Source organism: Telopea speciosissima, chromosome 3 (genome assembly GCF_018873765.1).
Source record: "Telopea speciosissima isolate NSW1024214 ecotype Mountain lineage chromosome 3, Tspe_v1, whole genome shotgun sequence".
Classification (NCBI taxonomy): domain Eukaryota; kingdom Viridiplantae; phylum Streptophyta; class Magnoliopsida; order Proteales; family Proteaceae; genus Telopea; species Telopea speciosissima.
In genome coordinates this window covers 61533243-61555957 of record NC_057918.1, presented here as the reverse complement: position 1 = coordinate 61555957, position 22715 = coordinate 61533243, and the positions used below count along the sequence as shown (strand labels likewise).

Below are 22715 nucleotides of genomic sequence, written 5' to 3'. Positions count from 1 at the left end.
TATAGGAAAGACTAGGGCTTTAGATTAGATGGGCTCTATCCAGTGGGACCCACCACAACCTGATTCCTTATTCTAGTAGATTTATATTAGAACATATATTAAGGTATAGAATATACCCAACAGAAGGGCACGTAGTGAGGGAATCTACAAGGGCAGAGAAGGTAAGGTGGACGGGAGGAACAAGTATAACGTCAGGTCGGTTCTCGTGAGGAAGGACAACGTGAAGAACAAGCACAAGGGCAAGTTTACCGTTGGAGATGTGGGCGCTGCACCCTCTCTCTAAGAGTAAAATTAGATCGATCTGGTTCATGCTTCCCTTCTTTTTCTTTCACGGATCCGACTTACCTTACATTTTTCAATATCCTCCAACATCTCATTTTCATTTTTTCTAATTTGAATCCTGGAACTCTGTTACAAAAATACAAAATAGAGGGTTTTAGATTGTTAAAAGATAACAATGGTGTAGACTTTTTTAAAAAAAGTTGACAAATAAAATTATTTGCTTTTATATTTTAAAATATAAAACTAAAATAAGAAAAACAGATGCTTGTTCATCCCTATTCCTTACCATTCTCAGCTCTCATAATCTCGCCCCAAGTAGTGTATAGAAAGTAAAAGCCGATGTTTTTATAGAGAGACTCATTCAAAAGCTTTTTCATAGCAAAGTAAAATAAATGTAAAGCGTATGATTAGTTTTAGCTACCACAAATGCATGCATAGACTATCATCCGAGAAATATGAAACACAAAATTGAATAATGAAAAACAAATTAAAACAAAAATTCTTTTTCCCCCAATGAGACCTAAACAAGTTTGTCTTTTCTAAGGGTGTCAATTTTGGACAACCGGGAACCAGACTAGAACCGGATTTTAATCCTCTCAAATTCCCTAAAAGAGTGCAGTGCGACAGTTTGGGGTGGAGATGTCAACACCTGGCAGCTCGGACATCCAACGGTCTGAGCTCATTGACTTCCATTTTTTTTCTTTCTTCTCGAGCTCGGCACCATTGGATGTTCGAGTTGTCAAGTGTCGACGTATCCACCCTGAACTGCCGCAAAACACACTTTTAGGAAATTGGAAAGGATTATTTTCCGACTGGAACCACCCGCTAGGAACCGGAATCGCCCCACCCAATAACTTATTGGTCCGGTTCCGGATCTACCAATTAGGAACTAGTAGAACCGGAACAAATTTACATTGTAACCCCAATATTATATAATTCTTAAGACTCAAGGTCATAAGAGCTAAGGTCAAACCCTTTATTTTTTTTAGTCTTTCAATTTTGACTGGTACCACTTGTCTCGTATGTTATTTTACCATACCAAAGATTTGACAGTAAATTTTAAAGGTCATTTGGGAATGCTAACTTAAGAACATACCTTAAAATAATCCTAACTTATGAGGGTGGTGGTGTTCTTACTTATAAATTAATACAAAGCAATAGGTCATATCTCAGGGATATTTGGAGTTTTAACTCCGATGACACTTTTTTAGTTCAGGATAGTAATGGGAACAGTTATTCTATATATTCGGATATTGAAAATGAGATTTTTGACATGATTGAAATTAATGTCTTATTATAATATTATTAAGAGTAAATTACATACACCCCCTTGGTGTTTGAAACAATAATAGAAAACCCCCCTAGTTTCACCTTTTACGTGCACCCCCCTGAATTATTGGACGGCTTACAAATAAGTCCTTACCATCAAGTGTAAACCGTTAGTTGTAGTTAAACTTCTGAAAACCCCTATATTACCCTTCAATTTTTCCCATGGATTATTTTACCCTTATGAGACATAAGGGTAGCCCAAACCCAACTCCCCTAAATAACGTTCAATTTTCATCTTTCTTTACCTTTCCCTTTCTTCTCCGGCGAATTGCAAAGAGGAGAATCAATGCCGGTGTTGCTACTGCTAAAAATCATTGTCGGTGCTCGCCGGTGCTGCTGTTGCTATTGAAGAGAGGAAATTGAAGACGCTGTTGCTGCTACTATAAATCTGCAAATCGTGCACTGCTCTACTGTCCTCTTCGGAAGATCCATCTTCTCTCCGGCAATCTTCGAGGACATTTGGCACTTGAAGGTATATGGCCTTGGAGAATGTTCTATCTATTAGTTAATCTAAATTCTCTTTAAGAACTATTTGAATTTGTATGTACTAAAGTAGCAAACAGATCGCATGTAATGCCAGTTTATGTAGTTGTTAATAGAGTTAGAACGTCAAAATCAGTAGGAAGAACAATTAGTAGAACAATTAATTTATGAACAAAATGTTAATTTTAATGCATTATCTTATTTTTTTCAAACAAATAAGTCTCTTTCTCTCTTGCCTCCGTTCCTTGTTTATTTTTCTATTATTATCAAATTTGGTATAAAAGTCAACAATGGAAAAAAAATAGAAATCCAATAAATAAAGAGAGCCAAAGATCTATAATAGGTTGAGGGAGAGATGATATTCCACACTTACATATTTGGCATCCATTGTGTTCTTTTCTTCTTCTCTTTTTTTTTTTTTTTTCCTTATTTTGGTTAACTATCTTATCTTTGTTGTTTTTACTCTCTTCTTTTACTCAACATGCAATATTTTTTTTTTTGCACTTGGAATTTTTTTCTTACACAGTTATTATAGTTTGTAAACAACATTTAGCTTTGCTATTAAATTGAAAGGAAAGCACACATAAAACTGAATGTGTATGTGACATTTTATGCTTAAAACAAATGAAAGAAAAATTCTATTTTTTAGGAAAACCAATATAAAGTTGATAATTTGTAGTCAAAATGTAGCTTTACTAATGAGAGACTTGAATCTTGTATAATTTAGATTCTCCCTAGGGTCATGTAGTTATAGTGTGTAAACGACATGCAACTTTGTTAATAAATTGAAAGGAACAACATAAAACTAATGTTAAGATTTATAAAATAGATCAATGGAAAAAAATTACACCAATTCCTAGGTCTTATTCATCTAATTCATTTATACTTCCTCCAGCTCTTTGACCCCTTCTTTATAGTGACCTTGAAGGGTTACTTTTTTTTGGGGGATTCTAAATATATTATTGTTCTCACCTTGTCATTAATGATCTACGTGGTACCAAAGATATAGAAGGAAGGAAAATTAAATCAAATCAATACTAAATTTAAAAACTTTTGTAATCATTAATTACATCACATGATTATGTAAATAACTCCAAATACATCACATGATTATGTAAATAACTCCAAAATACTCCAAATTTGATTGTAAAATTTTACTTTACTTCGGAATCTAATCCTTTGATTTTAAAAATATATTTAAAAAAAGGAAATAGAACCCTAAAAGGTAGCGTGGCCTGGGGGTGTTGACCGTTCGGGCTCGGTTGGTCTCGGTCAGGCCTGGACGGGCCTCACCAATTTTATAGGCTGCATCGTGTCCGATCGTTTAGGCATTCGGGCTTGCATTGGGGGGGCATGGTACGGCTTCATTTCGGTCGATCGATGCTCGGTCATTAATTGGGGCAACCTTATTCGGACTAAACGGGCCTGAAATGGGTCTCGATCGGGCTAAAGACCTATTTAACTCTAAACGGGCTCTAAACGGTGTGTGCTTGTTGATTGCCATGCAACCAGAATTTCAAGTTCAAACCATCACACCGCTTGGACAATCATATACACCTCAACTCAAAGTCAAATAAAGCTTATCTCAACAAATTGGGATCAACATCGCATTCATGTTCACCATTTTTTCTCATTTAAGCAAAAAAATTGAGCAAGTAGGAGCATTATTAAAAAGAATTGAATCTCTAGGGTTAATGCTTGTTACACCCAATGGCATCCTTCATCTAAAATAGGTTACAAATTGATGTTTTAGACCAAACGTCATGTAATGGATTCAATCTTTTTAAATTGAGACACTTCTCAGCACTGATGTTAATACAACATTATACCCTGCAATGGGTTCCATCTCATCAACAATGCACAAATTGAGTGAAATAACAGTAGGTTAGTCCGTGAAACCAACCAAAGATGCAACACCAAAATCCTAACTGGAATTGACAACAAACCCTCTAGCAGAAATATTCTTCAGTCTCAAAACACCAAAATATGGTCATTAGAGGGGGTGGAGTGGTGCCGTGGTGGGTTGCAGCGGCAGAGTGGTGGAGTGGTGCTGTGATGGGTTGTAGTGGCGGAGTGGTGGAGTACTGGTGCTGTGGTGGGTTACAGCGGCAAGCATGGTGTCTGGTGCAGTGGTGTGGGTTGCAGCCTTGCACTTGCAGGTTGCACTTACAACGGCAGAGCACAATAGGTCAATGACTGTGTGACTATGTGAGAGTGAAGAGGAAAAAGAAGATGAGAAGTTGAATGTTAGGGTTAGCCTTAGGGAGTTAGGGTTTAAGATGTTTGGGGCCCTTGGGCCGTTTGGCTGGATTTGGCCTTGGGAGTTTCACAATTGGGGGGGGGGGGGGTAGATTAGGAAATATACATCGGGCCAAGGGGGTCGCGCTTAAACGGGGCAAAGGGGTCGGGCTTGGTTAGGGTACTAAATGGTCGGTTTGGTCAGACACCCGACGGTGCCAACCTCTACATCGGGAACAATCGACTATAAACGGGTCGGGCTTGAGCTCGACACGTTTACTTATTGGGTCAGGCCTATTCGATTTTTTAGCTGTCGGGCTCGATCAGGTCTGCCGGTGTGGGCCTTGCATTGACACCCCTAGCATGGCCCCTGGCCCCTTGCGCGTAAACATAGAGGGGCATGAAATGACCGTTCCACCCATGAAAGGCGGAAATCCCACCCGTGTAGATGATTCCACACATGTTCCCATTGGCCGTTGCACTGCCATAGGGGCCATACTACCTTCCAGGGAACTCTCTCCCATATAAAAAAAATATAATTTATCAAATATGATAAAAGGTTTTTAGTTGATTACATAATAATGATTACAGAACTTTTTTTTTGAAACTTAAACTTATGAAGATTGGCTAATCTCAACATTTAAAGAGGTTGTCGAGGACATGTAATTAGGGTTTCACATATTGGAACAACTTGTTGTCACCAAAGTGGTGAGTGAGCTAATAAGTTATAACATTCTTTTAATTTCCCTTTATTGTATTTTAAAAAGTTATTTAACGTAAGGGTAAAAATGGTTTTTCAAATATTAAAAATTATTTAATATATATATATTTTTTATAAAAAGACAAGATAAAAATGTACTTAAAATTTTTTTTTTTGCAATCTTATACAAGATTTTCCCATTACACATAAACATCTTAGACTATGTTGAGGTCACTTTACTATAATCCTAATTACAACCAACGTGGCATGCATGTATGTAGGCATGACTCACGCTTGGTCAGGTCATATCCCTCTCTCTCTTTTTCTTTTCATGCGAAAGTCTATGTAAGAATGCGTCCGGTCCAGGGAAAATGAAAAAGGTCAACCAGACTCGGGTTTCCGCGTTGCAGTAGAGTTTTAGAAATTTTGGGTACAATTAACGAAACTTAACGAATATGCCTATGACTTTTTTGGTAAATAGATTCCTATGACTTGATAAATGTGAAATAATAATTACGAATTTATCTGTAATTATTTCTGCTATAAAATGTAGTGATAAGAGCTTTTGTCTATAATCCAACGGCATAAACTTTGCTTTCATTAGGGGAGATTCCATTTCTATGTTCCTTTACATAATACGCCTTCAAGGCTTCAACCTCTCTCTCTCCTATCAATTCGTTTATCATAAAATTTCGTCTTCCACCGTCGCAGGTAATTTGGTGAAGAACGAAAGAGGGGGAACAAAACACCCGGAGCAAAGCACCTAACCCATGAATTAGGGTTTCTTTTTGGCCCGCCATGGATGCCTAATCTGTAGGTCTGGAATATCTTCTCTTATCTGCTATTTTTCCTTGTTTGTAATAGTAGATTATTGATGGTTCTTCGCTTTATGAATCCGTACGGTCACAGCTCCGACTTCAACGAATCGAACTGGTTGCTATCCTTAAAATGATCGGTTTCTAACTTAGGGGTTTCGGTGGGATTAAGGTTTTTTTAATCAAGGGTTGTAAATCTCTTGAATTGGGTATTTGGGTAATCTGTGTCTGTCGTGATTCTTTCCTTTCTTTTTATGTTTCGATGGGAATGTGATGATATCTGGATTGGGTACGGTGAAGAAGAACGAAAGTTAGGGTTCTCGTTTGTTCTTGTTTTTGGGGGAAATTTAAAGATTTGCTTCGATTTGAAGAACGGGTTTCTTTGCTCTAGGGTTCCTTTGACTCTTATCATTTTGGGGAATATAGGTGTCGGTTAAAAGATAATGTGTATACTCTGCGTCATACAGAAGTGGTCTCGGCGGGTTGCTACCATGCTACCGTGGTTAGTGATTCCACTTATAGGTCTATGGGCGCTGTCGCAGCTATTGCCGCCGGGTTTCAGGTTTGAGGTCACCTCCCCTCGGCTGGCTTGTGTTTTGGTTCTTTTGGTTACCCTCTTCTGGTATGAGATTTTAATGCCTCAGCTATCAGCATGGCGGGTGCGCAGGAGCGCCCGACTTAAAGAGAGGAAGAGGTTTGAAGCCATAGAGATGCAGAAGCTTCGGAAGACGGCTACCCGACGATGTCGTAACTGCTTGAACCCTTATCGGGATCAGAATCCTGGTGGTGGAAAGTTTATGTGTTCTTACTGTGGTCACATCTCTAAAAGACCGGTTCTTGACTTGCCTGGGCTGGGGCTTACTAACTCTGGTATTATAGGAGATTTAGTTGGCAAGAATGGGAAGATGTGGAACGGAAAGGTTTGGTCGGAAAATGGTTGGATTTGTGGTCAAGATTGGTTAGAGAATGGCAACTGGGTTGGTGGGTCTTTTGCAGGGAAGACAAATAATTGGGGGAAGAAGGGAGGTGGATTTTTCAGCGGTGATGATCGATGTGTGGCAGAGAAATCTTCTTCTGGTTTTGTTTTCGCCTGCAAGCTGTTAGCCTCCTTCTTTTTAAGCATAAAGTGGCTTTGGAGAAAGATTTTTAGGGTCAGCACGGCGAGGGAAGATGCTTCGCTGGATGCGGAGCATAATGGGCTGTTGACTAAGAAAGGTGAAAATGGGGGAAATTTTCATCAGAGCAGGGGAGAGAAGGCCCGCAGGAAAGCTGAAGAGAAGAGACAGGCTAGGTTAGAGAAGGAGCTTCTAGAGGAGGAGGAGAGAAAACAGAGAGAAGAGGTTGCAAAGTTGGTGGAGGAACGTAGGAGACAGAGAGATGAGAAGATGGAGGCAGAGAAAGAGCGTGGAAAAGGATCAGCTCCTGACGGGGAAAAAGATTGTAAGAGAGAAGCTGAAAAGAAGCGCCAGGAGAGAAGGAAAGAAAAAGACAAAGGGTCTAGTAAAAGTAATTCTGATGTAGACGAGCTGGAAAAAAGGGCCGGGAAGGAAATTGAAAAGAAGCGAGAATTCGACAAGAGGACTGGGTTTGAAAGACGAGAAGTTCAAAAAAGTTCTGAAAGCGTCAGGACTCAAAATGTGGAAACTGGGCATGGTGTAAAGGTTACCAATATGAACAATTTTAGCAAGGGAGGTGCTGGAGGTAGATACCTGGATCGTATGAAAGGTTCAATACTTTCTTCTAAGGGCTTTAATGGATCCAATTTATTTGGAAAGGGTGGTTATGCTGCTGCAACTGTTGTTTCAAAAACAAACAAGTATAATGGTTCTGTAGATCATGTTCAAGCTACTGGTAATCGAAGAGAGGTATTCTTGAACGGACATGTGGCTGATAAGGTCCCTGATGTCTGTTTCCAACGTCCTGTAAGTCATTTTTTTATATCTTGGTTATTTTTATTTTTTTAATGAGTGTAAGCTGCAGGGAAATGGTTTGGAAAGATGATGCTGGTTGAACTCTTTAACATAGAAAATATATTTTGTACACAATGGGTGTCATTTTTTGAGGACCTGTTCCCTCATATGTTCATTTCAGCCCATCCGTCTAAACTGCTTAGATGGAGGGCAGCCATCTTTTGAGTGTTAAAAATCATGGTTACTGGACAGTTATGAAGAGATATAGTTACCCTTTTTTCCTAAATTTGGCATTGAGTTTTTCCACCCTTTCATCTTCCTAGTTTCATTACATGCAAGGGTTGAGATTCTAGGTGGCAGGTCATAGTTATGTAAGTCCAGGCTAGTTAGTTTGGGCACTGCATTCATTTGTCCTTGAAAAGGGGGGGGGGGTCATTGCAGATGGTTGGTTCTTGCCCATCATATCTGTTTTCTAACTTCATTTTATGGTATTGATGCATATTTCGCCATGCTATTGGCTACTGTTTATGATTTATTGTTGTTTTCTCAGGTTGTTTCAGAGCCACAGCCATGGGCAACCCCCAAAAAATCATGGCAGCAACTATTTACTCGCTCATCAACAGTTCCTTCATCGTCCAATGTGAATACAATAAGCAGACCAAGTTTGAAGGCTCAGGCAGATGTTCGAAGTTCACATTTACCTGGTCAAGCATCACCAACACATCCTTTGGATAACTCAATCCATTTTGGACCGTCATTGCCTTTCAATATTTCCCCCTATCCAAGTGGTTCAATAAGTAGTGGTTCTGTTTCTTCGGCAACTGAACCCATGTTTCCTCTTGCTGGAGATGCACATGAATTTATGTCAGAACCAGAGCTTTTTGAAGACCCATGTTATGTCCCTGATCCGATCTCCTTACTTGGACCTGTTTCTGAGTCTCTTGACAATTTCCCGTTGGACCTGGGGAGTGGGTTTGTTGCAGATACTGGATTTGAAAGGCCTCGGTCTTTGCAGAATGCTTCTATTGTTGGCGAAATTAACAGGCCATCTCCGATTGAGTCGCCTATTTCACGTGTACGGGTTGCTGAAGAAAGGCAAATCACCTCGAACCATTTGAATACTTCACCTACAGAGATGTCAAATAATATGCATGAACAGGGGACATGGCAGATGTGGGGCACACCTCCGCTTGGTCAGGATGGTCTGGGTTTGGTAGGTGGGCCAGCCAGTTGGCTTTTACCCTTGAGCCAGAACATGTCAAATCAGGAAGAGGTTATGCTTCTGTCACCCCGCAAGGCAATGGAATCACCATTTGCAAAGGATGATACTGTCCTTCCTGGCAGTTGCTCACCGCAGAAAGTTCATCTTGGTAATTGCCAGAATGGTGGGATTTTTAATGCTCTAGGTCCTGGATCAAACGATAACGGTGTGTGGTTGCCAAAAACTTTCCAGCCATTGCCAGGTGATGGTGAAAATCATTTCCCTCCACTGAAACCTCGTGATGATATTTCTCAAATTGAGGTGACTTATGGTAGTCCAAGCAAATTGGGAACCGACCATCCTTATGAACCGTCTCCAGCCAATCATTGGTCCAAGTGAGTACCAATTTCCTTAGCCTCTTCTGTTTCAATATGTTATTCCTTTGTGGCTGTTTTTTCCTTTTTTAATTTTTTTAATTCTTGAGGTTGGAATCTGGATATGGTACAACTTGTGTTTATGTAAAATGATGCAAATTTTGAAGGAACTAGAGTTAAAATTCTGAATACGATTTTCGTCACCATGATTGAATGCTTTTTACTTAATAATGTAACAATCCCTGCATGCCATTAGCCCCCACCAAAAGAATGAGAAAAAAAACAAAACAAAACAGAAGAAGCACAGCCACAGGGAATACCAGCCTAGCTATATAGTGATGCTACATGTTAAGAGAAGGGTTATGGTTGCAGTGTGGTGATAATTATGTGAAAGAGTGGCTTTGTGTAAACCGGATTGCATTTTCAGGTTTGTTAGCTTTGCGAAGGAGTTTTAATCCTTGATTTGGCTGAAAATGATCTACTGACTTAAAGTTTTATATGATGTTATTAAAGACAGACAAGGATATAGATGTTAGAAGTCGATTTCATCAAATCCAATCTCAATGAGTTTGATATTAAATGATTGGTTTCAGCATGTTAGGTATTGCCAGGGAGTTATCTGCAAAGGATAGATAGTGTGTTTTATCTGTTCATTTTTGGATTTTTCAAGTGGGAGTGTCAGAGATGGAAGGTAGAAAGACAATGCTTTCATGGTTTTGAGCCCAACCTCACCCCCAAAAAAAAATTTAAAAAAGAAAGGAGAAATGAATAGGAAAGATCTTGTGGAGTGTGATAGATCAGCCCAACTTTCTTCAAGCAATGATTCCTTGTTTATAGAATCCTCATTCATGAATTCGTTCCCTGCCTTCAACAATTGGGTATGTTTGTGTTACTTTGTGGAATGTTAAATGAGATTGATATCAGGTCTCTCAGTTGGGAAATCTGGACCAAGATTTAGAGATCGGTATGAGGTCAAGAATTTAAACTTCCCTTCGGATACCAAGATCTAGTAATCCTTTGTTGGATTGGTTGGCTATGGAGGAGGTGGGGAGAAGTGCTTTACACATTGGGCCTGCCTAGCATGAATTAGAGAGGGTTTTGGCTCCATTCTGATCTTCTATTTTCCCTTGGGCTCTCTGCTTTATGATAAAATTCAACTGTATTCAGTAAAGAAAAAAGAGAAAAGATTGGTATGGACCTGCAATTGTTACTGGGCAATACAGATCTGGATTGGTTTTGATTGGCCTAACCTGTGTAAGAAAACAGAGTTTACTAGTGTATCACTGACCAGATTGGGATCATCTGATCCTGGGTCAGGACATGTCATTGGTCATGATGGGGATTGCAAAATGTATGAAACCAGGTTTAGACTGATATGGCACAGATTAGAGGAATTGAAAAGAGCAAGGGATGGGTTGAAAATCAGCTTGGGAGGAATAGGGAAAAGCTATATATATGCCTTCAGGTTAAACTTGCCTCTGGATACCAAGGTCTAGTAATCCCAAACTCTGTTCATGTTGAGGTCTGAGCCCTTTTTTATATTTTTAGAGTTCTTGAAGGGAGACTCTGGTCATCACAGGAAAATCCCTGAATACAGGTTAATTTGCATTCGGAAAGTTGAGTATCCCAATGATTGATTGGCTGCACAAAATATCGTGCTTTCCAACCAGTGGATGACTGTGATCCTATACGTCCCTGAATTTTGAGTTCACCATTGCCACAGACCCACTTTGAGGTTCCTGTTATGAGGTTCGTCCTGCCACTTATGAGTTTATGTGGCAGCATCATGTCGCAAGTGGTCCTGCAATTTTCGCCTTCTGATTTTTATTGGGTTCAAATATTGCTTGTATATCCTTGATTGAGGAGGGTAATCCATAGTGTTGTGGCTGTAAGCTCCTTTGCAGTTTAGATAGACTAGATTAGGGAGGAAGAAGGAGCAATGGGATAATATAGAAAAAGACCATGTCGTTAGCTGGTTGGTATGTGTATTGAAAAATAAATTACAATGGCAGGATGTGGTTTGCTTGCTCTGTTAGGTGGTTTTCATTTATGCATGGAATTCGTAGTTCACATCACATTGCCTACAGAGGACATTTGCAGATTGGTTGGACAGTTTCTTATTGATGTTTTAAGATGCATAGAGTACAGTTGAACCAGCTTCTGTTGTTTATTTAAACTCCCTGACCAAGCTTCTGGATTCTTTCTAAAATGATAATGGGTTTCTTATCTGGTACATCTGAGTTGTCTGGGAGACGTTATTAATGTGGTCCTTTCTAATCAGTTAATTTAATATTGAAAAAAGGATTATAGGTGGATATTAATTGCCAATGACTTTAGTTATGCTCTGGCTGTAGCAAGAACAATAATTAGCCGAATCTTATTGATTCATAATTTGGTTAGCCTGATCTCCAAAGTAGAATTTTTGGGTGTCGAGATAACTTTTGTGATCTTCAAACAGTTGGTTGATTCTTTTGCTTAATCATATGAATCTGGTTACAACTGGGTAACCCCTGTTGTATTTTAGATGGGAAATGGGTTTTTTCTGCATTTTGTTCCCAAGCCTGAAGCTTTTTCTACCTGGCCTCAAATTATCATGCCCAAGGTCTAATTTGCTTGATTTGCATTATAGAATCTTTGTAAGAGGCTTGATGTGGTAATTAAAAAGCTGAGAATAACTAAAGCATGTGGCAGTGTACATGACTTAAGCTGATCAACTAATTGGAAATTGGAATCCTTTAGCATGACTGTTGGCCAATATTATTTGTGGTTCGATGAGAATGGTTTAAGGATCTTCTTCAAAGTTACCATTCTTGGATGGTTTTGGCTTCGAGTGAGTGTATATGATAGGGGTTGTGGAAGCAACAAATGCTATCGTGAATTAACATCTAGTTGAAATTGCTGTTTTGTTAATTAAAAATTCAAATGTCAAAGCCCTTTTGCCTATAGTGTTATGTTAATGCACTGAACAGAAATATTCTGGGAGTGTTTGAATGGGACATCTCAACGTCTTCTGAATAGAAAAAGAAATATTTATACAACCCAAAGATGAGTAAGACTATTTAGAACAGGGAAGTTAAAATTGAACGACAAATTTCTAGGGTGAAAGCGAAAACATTTTGGAGCCTGAATTTGAAGTAGAGGCAATGTTCAGCCTTTATCCCAACTAAATGGGTTTCGTTGGTTGTTGCCAAGAACTGTGAGTGTGTGCTCTCTCCCATGCCTCTCTTCTCTTTTCTGATCCTTTCTGTTCTTCCTCTCCTTTATTTCTTATTCTTCTTTCTCGTTCCTTACTGTTATTCCCCTTTCCTGTTCATACAATTATCAGCCCAATACCCAAGTGTTGATCTCTTGTTCCCTTTCCTTATCTATTCAGATTCTGGTTGGTAGTTCCTCTGTATTAAGTGACTTAAACCTCAGATACTTGTCCCTGGAAGTCAATCTTGTCGTAAGAATTAAGGCTGAAACCCTCCTTGAACCTATTCCTACCGCTTGTGTTTATTTCAGGAATTTTTGTTCAGCCCTTAGGTTGCTCGTTTGACTTATTATCACTGAATCAGTAGGTATTGATTTTTCTTTTCAAATCAAAGGTCTTCTTTGAAAGACCCAGAGTAGGGCTAAAGAGTTGATCAACTCCTCCCAAAATCTTGGTTCAAGTGGGGCTCCCATCGAGGAGTTCATGCATCTGGTTCGAAGCCCCCTTTACCGTGGCTTTCTGGTTTACTTTGTTTTAGAGGTTGAACAAAGCAAACCAGAAAATTCCCCTTGAAAATTTTGGTTTATTACAAATTTGCCATTCTTTTCCATTCTCTATTTAACTATCAAATTACCCCTTGAACATTCCAGTTTATTACAAATTTGCCATTCCTTCCTTGCAACTTGGTATTTGATATCTGGGTGGGACCATAAGCAATACGAGCTGGGTTTCGAAACCCTGGATTGCATTAAGGCGTCCCTCCAATGCCTTGGGTCGTTAGTCGCCTTGACAACTATGTACATTGTTATCCTTGCAAAACTCATACATATGTTAGAACTTAGAAATCCCACAAACCACCATCCAATGATTGACAACTATGTACATATGTTATCCTTGCAACACTCATACATATGTTAGAAATCCCACAAACCACCATCCAATGGTTTTCATCGCCAAACCATGAGACATGAACCCATGGTTCAACAGACAGAATGTTTAGAGTCATAAAATGGCCATCCAAACTTTTATTCTATTGGGTTTAGATATAGACATGGATAAGAAAAGAAGTTTCAACTTCTTTATCCAAAACATTAGAACGTACTTTTAGAATAAAAATAAGAATGAAAATGATGAAAGGGTGAAAATTAGTAACGATGCACTGGCCCATAATTGGATTGAAAATTGTGAGTTGTGAGCATATTTGGAGGCTCAACCCCTTGTACATTAGCCATTTTCCCCCCTGTTTAAAGCACAGAAAGTGGGGCTGATATGAGGGACTACAATGTGTATCCTTTATTCTTCATTTTCTCTTAACTATTTATGACCTCTGTCTAACAGAATTGATTTCATTGCCTCTCCTTTCGATTGATCAGGTTGACTGAAGGTTTTTCTTTCTAGTTTCTAATTTCCTTATATTTATTCAGAAATTAGAGTTCTGCACATATAAACGTTTGCATCAGTTCTATCTTTACTCCAGTTCATATTCTATCCTACAATGATAGTGGTCTACATATTACATATTATTTTGACCTGTTTTGGCTATTTTCTTTGGTTGCCTCTTGCTTAAAATTTCTAAATACAAGCATAAAGGTCAGTTATTTTTTCTTAGTTTTTTCTATTTGCCTTTTGCTTGTTAAATTAGGAATCCACTATTCCACTTCTGGTGGGATATGGGTCCATTTTCCTTAGCCAAGTGGGATGGTTTCCTCTTGCCTACTCTTCTTAGGACTAGCTTTTCCTATTGGTTCCTTGGTTGCCTCTTGCTTAAAATTTCTAAATACGAGCATAAAGGTCAGTTATTTTTTCTTAGTATTTTCTATTTGCCTTTTGCTTGTTAAATTAGGAATCCACTATTCCTCTTCTGGTGGGATATGGGTCCATTTTCCTTATCCAAGTGGGATGGTTTCCTCTTGCCTACTCTTCTTAGGACTAGGATTTCCTATTCCTAGCATAGTTGGAAAACCGGGTTTTGACTGGAGCGAGTCGCCCGAGTCGAGTCAAAATTTTGAAAACCTGGTCAAGAATCGTGTAGATTAGGCCAGGGTAAAAAATGACGAGACTGGGTCATAAATGGTCCGAGTCAAATAGACTCGGTATTTTTTACCCGAGTCATGACAAAATCGGCGAGTTTAGTCGTTTTTAAAAGAATTATAAAACTAGTTCACTTAGAAACGGAGTTAACTAAATAGTAAATCCATAATCTAAAACAATAAGAAAGCCTCAACTTCTTGACTCCCTTCTCTTGTTCAATGGTATAAACTCAATATGCATTGATATGTGATTACTTGATTTTTTTTATTTTTTTATTTTCCCATATTTTTTTCTGTATTTTTATGACTTTTTACTAATTTATACATATTTATTGCATTATAAAATAAAAAATGTGACTTGTCTTGACCGGGTTTAACAAGGCCGAGTCACCAGGTTTTTCTAGAAGACAAGTCGAGTCAGAAAACCTGGTTTTCCAACAATTTCTTAGTACAATTAGGAGTCTGAGATTTCTTGTCCTACATCAAGTGGTTGTAAAGGAAACAAGGAAAAGAGCTTTTCTAGTCGAGTCAGAAAACCTGGTTTTCCAACAATTTCTTAGTACAATTAGGAGTCTGAGATTTCTTGTCTTACATCAAGTGGTTGTAAAGGAAACAAGGAAAAGAGCTCCTTCTGTTGGCTCAATAATTTCTGAAAAGAAAAAAAAAAAGAAAGCTTATCAGCTTTATCAGTTACTCGTCTTAGCTCTAATAAGGATCGGTGTTAATTCCCCTTCGGCCAGATCCATCATTTTTGTTTTGTGGATAACCTCTTGGGATTGTACCTTCTTTCAGTTCAGTCTATTATACTGTTCTCAAGTCCCCTTCCTTGATTCTGGTGTCTAGATTAAAGCTCTTCCCCACCTCTTTCCATAGATAACATTGTACTGAGGATGTTGTTACATTTGCACAAAGAAACAATTAATTTCCCTGCAGTTCTTAAAGACAACTTGATGCAGTTGCCTTTGCCTGGCTGGACCGACATGACCCACTTTGGAGGCCCAAACCAAGGACTGGTCCTGAATCGGTTTTCTGGTCTGGCAAGGGCTGGTAGTTTACTTAGGCTGCAATATTTATTTTAGTTTATTTGAAATGGGTAGATTATGTAGGAGCTTCTTAGGTAGTTTCCTTTTTCTTACTTATGTTCTTATCTACTTATATCTTTTTTCTCCTATAATTTAGTCACCATTTCGGTGAAGTCGTTGGGTTTAGATCTCAAGGTAACGATGCTTCTCAGAGTTTGAACGTTGACATCTTCTTGGTATATTTTTGGAGAAAATATATTAAAAAATTGGGACATTGGTTTACTGCAGTATTTATAATCTTCAGTTAGTTGGTGGATTAGATTAGATTCTTGGAACATTGGTTCCTTAATGGGTAAGAGTCTAGAGCTGATAGATGTTATGAGGAGGAGAAGGATTAATATTGTCTGCATTCAAGAGACTAGATGGAAGGGTGAAAAAAACTAAGGTGTTGGATGGAGCCCATATGGTCTTTATTGACCTAGAAAAAGCCTTTGATAGAGTCCCGAAAGAGCTAATCTGGTACCCTAGTTTCAAGGCGTCATTTAGGTGGCTGCCTTGGCATCCACGCACCTTGACAACTAGTGTCGCCTTGGTCGCTTAGGCGGCCGTTTTGGTCGACTTAGTCGTCTTATTGGTGTTGCCTTGTGTCCAAGCCCCCTCCAATGCCTTGGTTCGCCTAGATGTTGTGAGAACTGTCTGGTACATACTACAGAAAAAAAGGGTGTCATGTAAATATGTCTATATAATTGAAGATATGTATGATGGTGTGGTGATTAGCGTAAGAATTGTGGGGGGTCAAGGTAATGAGTTCCCAATTACTATTGGGCTACAACAAGAGACATACAAGATGTCTATAAGCCCTTATTTTTTGCCCTTATCATGGATCATTTAACTAGAGACATATAAGATGATATTCTTTGGTGTATGTTTTTTGTTGATGATATTATGTTGGTGGATGAGACAAAAAACACGGATTAACACGAAGTTGGAGTTATGGAGATCAACCTTGAAATCAAAAGGTCTAAAGATAAGTAGAACAAAGAGAGAGTAAATGGTGTGTAACTTTAGCCATACTATGACGATTAAGGAGGTGGTCAACATTGATGATAAAGAGGTACCTCAAAGTGATTATTTTAGATATATGGGCTCTGTCGTAAATAAAGAAGGTGATATAGAGGATGATGTTTCCCAAAGAATTAAAATAGGATGGATGACGTGGAGAGGTGCGACTTGGGTACTGTGCGATCGACATATTCCTTTAAAGCTTAAACAAAAATTTTATAGGACTACCATACGACCGGCTATGATATATGGGGCGGCATATTGGACAATTAAGAACCATCTTATAGATAAACTAAGTGTAGCTAAGATGAGGATGTTGAAATGGATGTGTGGCAAGACTGGAAAGATAGAGTAAGGAATGACCATATTAGAGCTGAGTTAGGAGTAGCCCCTATACGGATAAGCTACGAGAGGTGTGTTGGAACCGCTTCCTCTAAAAGGCCGACCTTGTAGGAAAAGGAGGAAACAATATGTATATCATACATGAGCTCTAACACGTCATACTATCCAAAGGGGGACACGGGTGGATAAATAAATTTCAACACCTGCCCGCTCCCAGGGGGACTCGATACCGTGACCCCTGCCTGCTCTGATACCATGTTGGAACTGCTTCCTCTAAAAGGCCAACCTTGTAGGAAAGGGAGGAAACAATATGCATATCATACAGGAGCTCTAACACGATGGACTATCCAAAGGGGGACGCGGGTGGATAAATAAATTTCAACAAGTTGTTTGATGTGGCATGGCCATGTCCAACGGAGGCCTTGGGATGCTCCCGTTTGGAGGAGTGATTTGATTCATATTGAAGGAACTAAAAGAGCCAGGGGCAGGCCTAAAATAACCCCAAGTGAAATGGTGAGGAAAGATATGTATAGCTTAGGTCTCATATCTTGTATGACTTCGAACAGAACTGATTGAAGAACAAGGATCCATGGAGCCGACCCCATTTAATTGGGATAAGGCTATGTTGTTGTTAGTCGGTGGAAATCTTGTTAGTTTAGAAGTGATGGGATCTCTGACCCAGGAGGGTCGAAGAAGGCCATGCCGAAGGATGGATCCCTTAATCAAATTGGTTCAATCAAATGATATTGAGCACGTTTCCCATCTCTTCTCGAGAAAGAAGTGGGGTATTTCTTTGCAAAATTGTGCTCAATTTCATATGTGGCAATTCGGTCTAGATCTCTTCGTTAGTTGGGGGAAGAATCCGCATGAATCGGATTTTTTGAGGAACGTATCCAGAGAGAATTGGATTTGGTTAGACAATGTGTGGTTGGTAAGCAAGGATCGGTTTTTTAGCAAGGTACGGAATGTATCATCAAATATTCTCGGTTATTGATTTGTTCCCTACTGATGTCCATGTCAAAGGTGGGGTGTCAAGTCTTTGTTTTTTCCGTCTGGGAATCGGTAGACGTTAATCCTGTACATTCTTTCTATAGTTATTATATACTTTTGCTGATCTTTAACAACAAAAAAAGGTTGGTGACAGGATGGTATCTGGGCATGAGAAGATAGGATAAGGAGAGATGATTAAACCTAATTGAAAGGGTAATTTGGGCATTAGACAGTATAATTTGTAAGAATTCAATTAATTCATCTTAGTCCAACCTGATGATGTATTGTTTCTTTCCATCCTGCCAGTCTCTTTTTATTCTGGAAGTCTCAATCCATTGTAACTGCCATTTCCTCATGCTCCCTCCCACCCTCTCCCATGGGGTTGTGATTGCAGCTATATTAGCTCTTGTTCTGAGATTAATGATGGTTGTCCCAGAGGAATTAGGCTTTTCCAATCATCTGGTTTGAAGAATTAGGCATGCATGGAAACAGGAATAGAACTGGAAACATGATTAATGCAAAATAAAATATGTAAGATAGTCTACTTGTTCCTTTTTTGTGGTTACCCCCTTAAATATTACTTGCTTATATCTTTCTTTCTTGAGGTGTTGCAATTAAGATAATGCCTCAATGCCAATTATGTACAAGAATTTTCCCTTGTACATTTTTTGAGGAAAGAACATTCCTGAGGTGGGTTGTATGTATAACCAGCTCTTGGATTCAACTCTTCTTCATTTCTCTAGCTTCCAATTGTCAGTCTGTTGGTTCTAGAGATTCAGGCTCCTTGTGTGGCCTCCATGGATAAAGGGAAGACTAGATAGGATCATAGGAAAAATGGCTGTTTATAAAGCAACACTAATAAAAAAATCTGTTGGCTGTATAGATATATTCCTGTGTGTAGTCTGCATCCACTAAGGGCTGTTTTGGTTTGATTTCTGTTTCAATTTCATGGGGTTATTTTGATTTCAGAAATTGGTTGGTTTGATTTTTACATCTTATTTCAGTAAATAGAAACCAGTTGGAATAGAAATTCCGAAATAGTTGACGACTCTCAATTTCAAAATTGAAATCACATCTCATCCTATTTCGCGCTGCTTTAATGAGCACGTTGGTAAGCAACGGTTCTTTTATGGGCAAAGTAGTCATTTATGTAAAGATTATAACAACCGCTCTTTTGGGTAAATCGGGAGACTTTTAATCTACTCTCGCTCTCTCTGGTTATAAGATGAAACGATCAACAGGCCTCACCATCTTCTTTCTCAATCTCGTTCTCACTCACTCTAGTTAACGAGAGAAGGTATGAATCAACAGACCTCACCATCATCTCTCTCAATCTCGTTCTCACTCCCTCTGGTTAACGAGAGAAGGTATGAACCTCTCTCTCTCTCTCTCTCTCTCTCTGGTTAGGTTTTGTAGTATTTCTTTTTATTATTTGGGATTCTTATCTTTGTCTAAATGGTGGTTCCATCTGGAAGAACAATTGCAGAGTTTTGTGTTGTGTTCTTCTCATGTCTCAGCTACCTCAAGAAGCCTCTCCCAACAAACAATTACTAATTAAGTTTTGGGAATTTGGTATTTGTTCTTTTCCGTTTGAAAATTTAGGATTTGAAATCTTCTTCCCATAAAACAGTAAAATTTCTCCATCCTTTGGTACCACTTACCATGATCCCATATACAAAGCCTTCAATGACATTCTGAACAACAGAGACAGCAGCAAGCTCGACTTGTCCTAGATGGCTGACAAACACAGCCGTCACAATTCCAATAGAGAATTGGGAAACTGCAGTTAAAATTGCAGGCCCTGCTATTTGCCACATCTTCTTTGATTCATCCCAGCTTTTCTCTGCCACTTTTGATCTCTTTCTGTTCCTCATAATCTCCAACACCTTTTTCTAAAACCCAATCCGTTCAGTTTCCATTGGAGAAAGTCTTAAATCTAATAACAGAGAAGAATCAAAATCAGTTCTATCTCTACTTGTCTTTGGTTTATATAGATCGGTAGCATGTGTTGAATGGCATTGGATTTTGCCACTAGGATTGGATTGATAATCTGGGTTATCTACTTCTATCTGTATCTTTCTATATATTAGATAGACCAGGTATGCTGCTGCACCACGGTTTTTTGGATTTTTTTTCTCCTCTAAAACAGACTGGATTTCAAATGCTTACATTTCATTGATTACTTAAAATTTAAGTTTTTTCTTTAATAGATCTAAATGGGTATCTCTTTAACAATTAGAAGTAAACCTTTTATTAAGCAAATAAACCCCAGGCCTAGCAACCCTGATTGGTATGTATCTCTTGGATCTAAATGGGTATCTCTTTAACAATTAGATGCAAACCTTTATTAAGCAAATTAGTTGTGTACTTTTATACAGTTGTTAGTGTCTAGATAGGACACCCCGAACACTGCCTGTGGCTGGGAGGTTACCTTTTTCTCTTTGGATTTTATTCTATGTTATTACGTAGGTTGTTGAGTCATCCTAGGATTCCTTCAAAGCACCTGCGTATAGGGGGTTTCCTTTTCAGTTAAAAGTCATATTTTGTTTAGTTTTATTTAAAGATGTAAGAGGCCTACCCTTCCCCATGACTTGAGTAATGAAAGAAGCTTTTGCTTTTCAGTTCTGTGGTATTTCACGTCCCTGCTGTGGTTATTCAGTAGGCTCCATGGTGGTAATTCGAAGGTAGTGTTTCAGGTGGTGAAGTCGGGGATTCCCCTGCATCACAATTTTCTATTCTTGATTACTACTCTTCTAGTTCATCTCTAATTGTTTCTCTTCATAAAAGAAAAAAAAAAAAGTAACAAGTGAGGCATGTACACGTAGAACCAGATCAACATACCTAAATGATGGACCTTGATTCATGTAAAGTGCAAATTTTTGAAGGGGTTTCAGCCTGTGGACCTTCCAAAACCAGAAAACCCAGGATTTAAGTGTTTATTGGGATGCAAGTAGAGAAAATTTGTTCTTAGAAATTTGAATCACCAAATGAATTTCTAATTCTTCAAATATTTTAGATTGATGCAACCAAAACAATTTCAATTTCTTGACCAAAAATCTATTTGTTGAGTATTTCATGAAATCAATTCAAAATCGAAATAGAAATCAAACCAAATCAGCCCCAAGTTAGTTGACCTTTACACATAAAATTGTGATTTCATTAAGAAATCCTTTTAAGTAATCCCCCTAGAGTGATATTTTTGAATCTATTTGGTGCATATACTACGAATATCCACATGAAAGTGTGACAACATTTTCTATTTTTTCCTTTTAGGCTCCTTTGGATTCAACTGAAATTTTTTTTAAAGCAAAAAGGTTGTATAGGCTTGAAATCATAAATTATTTTCTCAAATGCAATTGAAAAAATTTGGAAGAGAACTTTCCAATTTATTTTTTTGAATTTTTTTTGGGGTAAAGTGCTGGTATTTTGCTTAAAGATACAATTGCCACCCATGGTGGACACTTCCCCATTGTATGGTTGATTCTTTTCCTCGTTCAACATGAGCAAATATATTTCCTTGGCATAGTACAATTTTTTTTAGGGGGGAGGGGGGTAGAGTGACAGAATCAGAGAATAATTTTTATAAATAAAAATTGATTTCCAGGAATTATTTTCTGTTAACAGATGGTGACTTAATGATAACTTTTTTTTTTTTGGTGAATAATGATAACTTTATGTGAATGCAATATATTTCTTCTCCATCCTTGTTACTTGGACCATTTTCTGGTTGGGTCCACCTCTACCATACCTCAGGCATTGGATGGCCTTTTAATTTGGGATTAAAGAGTGACGAACTGTCCATGTTGGACCTCAGGTTATCCTACTTTCATGCTAATTCATGAGTTTTGTTTATCGTTGACGTGTGATAGATTCCTCAACTTCTGCTTTCTTTCTTAGGATCCCCCCCCCCCCCCAACTCCTTCATTTGGTGAATATCAACACGATTTGTTGTTTGCCGACAGATTGGATTTTACATATTAACTTTGTAGACTTCTCTATTTTGCTCTCATCACTCCTTTTCAAAGTACTAAAATAGGTTTGTTGTGTATATATTATACCTGATTCTCATCCAGTTTCTTTGGTCTTGTTGTCTTGCAGAAGGGATTGGGCTGTAAATGGTTCGAGGGAAAGCATTGGAAACTCAACCTTGGCAAGGCCTCAGATTGGAGGTTTATTTTCCAGCCCAAATGTACAGTCACTTTGGTCATTTAATTGAAAAGGGGAGGGGAAAAAAACTTTAAAAAAAATAAAAAAAAATAGGGCAAGGGCATAAACACTTTCCTCCCTCCCCCATCTGTTCCGAAAGGCAAGCAGCCTCTTTTGAGGAGATTTCAGAAATTGGTTGCTTTGTATCTTTTTTTTTTTTTTGTTCCTTAAATGAAAGTGATGGTTCGCATACATTATTAGAGCATGAATAGAAAATGAGAGATGGCATGCATGCATTCGTGCATCCTCGGTTGTAGGTCACCATTGTCAAATTGTGAACATTTTTCTTTTGCTTTCAATCGAATTTGCAGTAGTTGTCAGGTTACAATGGATAACAAGTTACAGCTTCTCTTTAGGGTAAAACTTGGTGATTAAAACCCCCCGGCCAACCTGTGTTATTTGTTCCAATCATTCATCGTACACATTTTTCATTTCAAATTTTTTGATGAATATTATTCATTTGGAACTTTGAAGTTACACACTACTACATGGAAAGCCGTGAGAGACTTTGGCATTCAATTGAAAAATAAGTTGGTTA

General features: G+C 38.4%; 1 protein-coding gene across 2 annotated transcripts; it reads left to right on the top strand.

The window, feature by feature from the left end:
- Positions 1–5752: 5752 nt before the first annotated feature.
- On the top strand, positions 5753–22438 carry LOC122655522. 2 transcript variants are annotated; one of them, XM_043849712.1, is made up of 3 exons: positions 5753–7769; positions 8308–9353; positions 22073–22438. In XM_043849712.1, exons 1-3 carry the CDS (start codon positions 6291–6293, stop codon positions 22185–22187), a joined length of 2640 nt encoding a protein of 879 aa, XP_043705647.1. In that variant the 5' UTR covers positions 5753–6290; the 3' UTR covers positions 22188–22438. The 2 variants fall into 2 exon arrangements, with proteins under 2 accessions (XP_043705647.1, XP_043705646.1); XM_043849711.1 differs by having other exon boundaries at positions 22070–22438.
- The last annotated feature ends 277 nt before the right edge of the window (positions 22439–22715 follow it).